We start from the raw sequence: 4,741 nt of genomic DNA on the forward strand, positions 1-4,741 counted from the left end.
TCGACACCTCGTGTTATCTTTTTAATGTCCGTATCTGATCGGAAAGATGATCAATGCGGCGAATCGGAATGATTAAAAACCTCTAAAAAAAAATGAACGTTATCATTATGTCCTGTAATAAATGAACGATGTTGCTTAACTTAAAAATAATAATGCACTTATTATATACAAATATTAAAATATAAAATATTTTATGTAAAGAAAAGCATATATTAGTACATCTATAAAAAAAATATACATTATATGTAATACATTATATTTCGTATTAATTCTACATTACTCGCGTAGTTTTTTTCACGTTTTTTCTTGCGTGAAAATCATCTTAAAGTTATATATAAATCGGAAACTTTCGGCAATTGTTATATCTATACATACATTTGTATATGTTAAACAACATTATATCTTAATTTTATAGTTTCCTTTGATGATTCATATTTTCAATTAAAAGTTGAAATATTTTATACATTCTTTAGTTGAAAAAAAAGCAAAAGAATTTTTTTTAATTATGAAATAATTATATTAAATATAACAATATGTATAAATAGCATTCATAGTTCTAGCGAGTCTATAAAGAACCTAAATATTCCACCAGAATAATAAAAATTAACATATGTTCTAGAATAAAGAATTAACATATGTTAATGTTAACAACATATAATATACACAATATTAAAATAGAATTTGGCAGAAACTTACTTCCTTAGATGATATGTATAAATTTTTAATATTATTTTTAATTTTTTAATAATTACTAAAAATGTTTTATTCTTTAATTTATATCGATATTGCTCTAATAGCTTCCTTTTAATAGCTTCCTTTTCTTATGATTTCTCTGCCATTCTCTGCTATCAGCAACATCTCATTTATGACGTTATCCAACAATTTCGCAAGGATTCTCTTTCTCTTACTTCGCGTTTTCTCGCGTCGTCAAGTATAAAGTGACGTGTGAACACGAACATATAATCACGTACGTATAGTCACGGCTTCGATAATCCGGGAATGTCTGTGTATATAAGTGCAGAAAAACGATGTGGCGCGATAGAACGTTAACAGCACTGTGCAATATTGCCGATCGCCAGTACACGCGAAATAAGACGATATCTGCTTGTGTATGACGTGATCTAACCGGATCTGCTTTACGTACTTACGCGGAGAAAAGAGCTCCACTTTTCCATCTAGTTGTCTACCAACCGGAGATCTAAAATATCTCGGACGAAAATGGCCAGAAAAGTGTTTCACGTCATATTGATTATTTCATTGTTGACCAGGTAAGTTCTTCTTGATAGTATTTAATTATTTCTTTCCTAACTATTCAACAAAAAGACAGTATACCACATTTTCTGCCAGCGCTGAAAAGCTATACTTTATGTTAAATGCACTACAAAGGAGGATATCAATTTTTGGATTTCGTGATCACTCGGAGATTATTTTATTTCTATGTTTTTTGTGTATTTTTCTTCGTAGAAACCGAAAATGATTATTATAATAACGCTAGACTGAAGGAAAAATTGGTGCATTGATATAAAATGAATAAAATCCTTATTCGCATCGTTATAAAATCACTGTCAGTTATGCCTCAATAATTTAGAAATTAATTAATTCCGAATTGAGTCAAATGTGAGTAATATTGCACTTACAAAAACGTTAATTAAATTATTAATTAGATTTTTCATTAGGACATTATTGTTGCAAAAAAGTAATAATTTTATGAAAAATATGAAAACTTGAAAATACAATAATACATCAATTATTGCTTTTCAATTATCAATATAATCGTCTTTACGAATCATTTTTAAATTTGATTTATATCAATTGTATAATGTATTAATAATTGGCAAAAAAGTTCTCTTATTTAAATTACAATAATAAATGACGAGATATCCTCTTTCATTTTATTCGAACTTAGGATCGACAATGATAAAGTTACATCTCCTATTTACATATTTATACACACACACACATATATACCGAATGTTTCAGATCACCCGTACACTCCTTTTATCTTGACAATAGAGCATTTTAGAAAAAAAAATTTCAGACAAAAGTTGTGGGGTCCTAAATGATCTATTTAGTGATCTGATTAATTTGACTTTGGGCGGCATCACTAAGGTCAGAGCAATGTCACTTTGAATTTTTTAAATGGAACTCTATTTTTCATTGTATATTCTTGTAGTACATAGGATAACTTTTATTTACAGTTTTTATATATGTTAGTTTATGTTGTCTTTGAGGAAGACTCAAAAGTGAGCCGAAAAATGTAAGCACATTTTAATAAATAAAAAAGTTTCACACTTCATAAGTATATTATTTGCGCGACATCTTCTGCGCTTGACTCCTATATTGCCCGTAGTTATTTCAGTTCTTTAAATAAATTTTTCATGAAGTACTTTTCGAGTTATAAGGCTTGAAAGTTACAATACACCTGGCATTAGCATTACGCAAGGTGTCCGTTCGATGGCTAAAACTTCTTGAATGTTCAGGATCATGTCCTTGATAACATTTGTCAAGATCAAAGTCACTGGAGAGAGATTGTTTCTCTTATTTTTATTTTTACACAAAAATGAATTTTCAGAGCAAAAATAAAAATAAAAGAAACAATCACCAATGATCTTGATCTTAACAAATATTATTCAGGACATGATCCTGAATAACATTCAAGAGATTTTTTTTCGAGAGAGAAATCAAGTGAAATCAATTCAAGAAGAAATTAGCAAATATCGTAAAATAGAATATGGAGAACTAATTTATCAAATAACTTTAAGATTATAATTAATTATCCAGCAAATATAAGGACGCTCACCATGCTCACAGAGCATCATATTGCAAACATTGCTATAAAAATAATTCTATCGGCTCAGTTACAGTCAGTTACTTTTTGTTTTTTAGCTTGTAATTTTCTGAGATAACAAAAAAATATAACATTAAAGTTAATCAATTCCAAGAAACAAGAAAATTGGAAAGTTGGAAAGTAATCAATAAATACGCCATTACGTACGAACGACACTGAAAAATTATTTTATTATAGTGTTTTGGAAAGCTCTCGAGCTACAAGAATATGCATTGAAAAATAGGAATTCATTTAAAAATTCAAAGTTTCACATTGTCCTGATCTTGGCGACGTCAAGGTCAGACTGATCAGATCACTAAATAGATCATTTAGAACCCTATAACTTTTGTTTGAAACGTTTTTTTCTAAAATACTCTGTTTCTGAGATAAAAGGGGTATATAGATGGCTGAGACACCCAATACACACACACACACACACACACACACACACGCGCGCGCGCGCGCGCGCATATATATATATATTTATGTTCTCGTACACGCCCAAACTCATACATATATAATATTAATAATATTAGACTTCCAATTAAAAAAAAATTGTTTTCCAGCAAGGATATCGACTGAAGATAGTGACTTCAAGAGAAAATGAATAAAAAGAAAACATTTGTGTATGTGCATATGTGTAAACTGCGGGCGCGTGCGAGAGTATAAATATATATACAAGTCAATAAGTTTTTAAAAACATAGTAAAACACATTTTTTTTTATCGATTCGTTTTGATTTCTCAACATAGTCTCCTTTCAACTCGATACTTGATCCAATGATTCTGCAACTTTTTTAAGTCATCCGAATAATATGATTTATCCAACCCTTCAAAATAAGCCTCTGTTTCAGCGATGAGCTGCTCTCTCGGTAGTGAATCTCTTTCCTCCGAATTTTCATTTCTTCAGGTTTGGAAATAGTCTCAGGGAGCTAAATCTGCTGGATGGGGAAGCAATTCGTAGCGGAATTTGTTGAATTTGGCCATCGGTACCGAGCACGTGTAAACTCGTGCATTGTCTTGATAGAAGAGCACTTTCTTCTTCGCAAAATGGGAACATTTTTTCTTTAAAATGTTGTTGAAACTCCAATAAGGCTGCGTAGTAATCGCCATTGATCATTTGCTTCGAAGCTAATCGATATGAATTATACCGCGTGCATTCCAAAAAAACTATGGCTATGGTCGATCTTTCCGACTTTACGGTCTTCGCTTTCTTCGAAACTGGTTCATCCGATGAAGTCCATTGTTTTGTTCCTTCGTCTTGGGTGTAAAGTAATGGATCTTGTTTCGTCCACAATAATGAATCAACGCAGAAATTCATTCTTACATTGAAACATCTCCAAATATTGTTTTGAAATCATTACATGGTCCACAGTGAGCGAACGCGACACCCATCTTGCTGCCTTTTTCATACCCAATTGTTCGCAAAATCACTGTGCCATGTGATAAGCCTGTGGCCTCAACAAGCTCGCGCACTTTCGATTTTTTGATTCAGTAAAAACAATATCGTGGACTTTATCGATAATTTCTGACGTAGCAGCCTCAATTGGATGTTCCGAACAGGTACACATGTGGATGTACGACCACATTTAAATTCATTCACTCAATTGTATACAGTCACAAACGCTAGTGCAAATATGCTATGAACATTATCCAATTCGGCTTTGATTTCTTTCGGCATTAAACTTTTCATATGTAGATATTTGATCACGAAACTCTTTTTTTCCCATTTTGCAAAAAAGGTTGTTCGCTTTAATATCTACAAAAAAAATAAAACCACGCGATGAATTCGAATCAAAATTTGACAGTAATCAGCTGAGAGATGCTATTTATCAAAAAGTAATGTGACATGATACTGCGAGTGCCCTCTGACAGATTTTCTAAGAACTTATTGACTTACCCTCGTATATATACAT

The 4,741-nt window shown here is 31.4% G+C and overlaps 1 protein-coding gene across 1 annotated transcript in view; it reads left to right on the top strand.

Annotated features, from left to right (window-relative positions):
* The first annotated feature begins 1,187 nt into the window (after positions 1–1,187).
* The window catches only part of LOC105617054, a 21,226-nt gene continuing 17,672 nt past the window's right edge, over positions 1,188–4,741 (top strand). Inside the window, exon 1 of the mRNA XM_012198633.1 lies at positions 1,188–1,268. Coding sequence (XP_012054023.1) covers positions 1,219–1,268 — 50 coding nt within the window. The 5' untranslated portion in view covers positions 1,188–1,218. The remainder of the gene's footprint in view (positions 1,269–4,741) is intronic.

This window comes from Atta cephalotes, assembly GCF_000143395.1.
Source record: "Atta cephalotes unplaced genomic scaffold scaffold00011, whole genome shotgun sequence".
Lineage (NCBI taxonomy): Eukaryota > Metazoa > Arthropoda > Insecta > Hymenoptera > Formicidae > Atta > Atta cephalotes.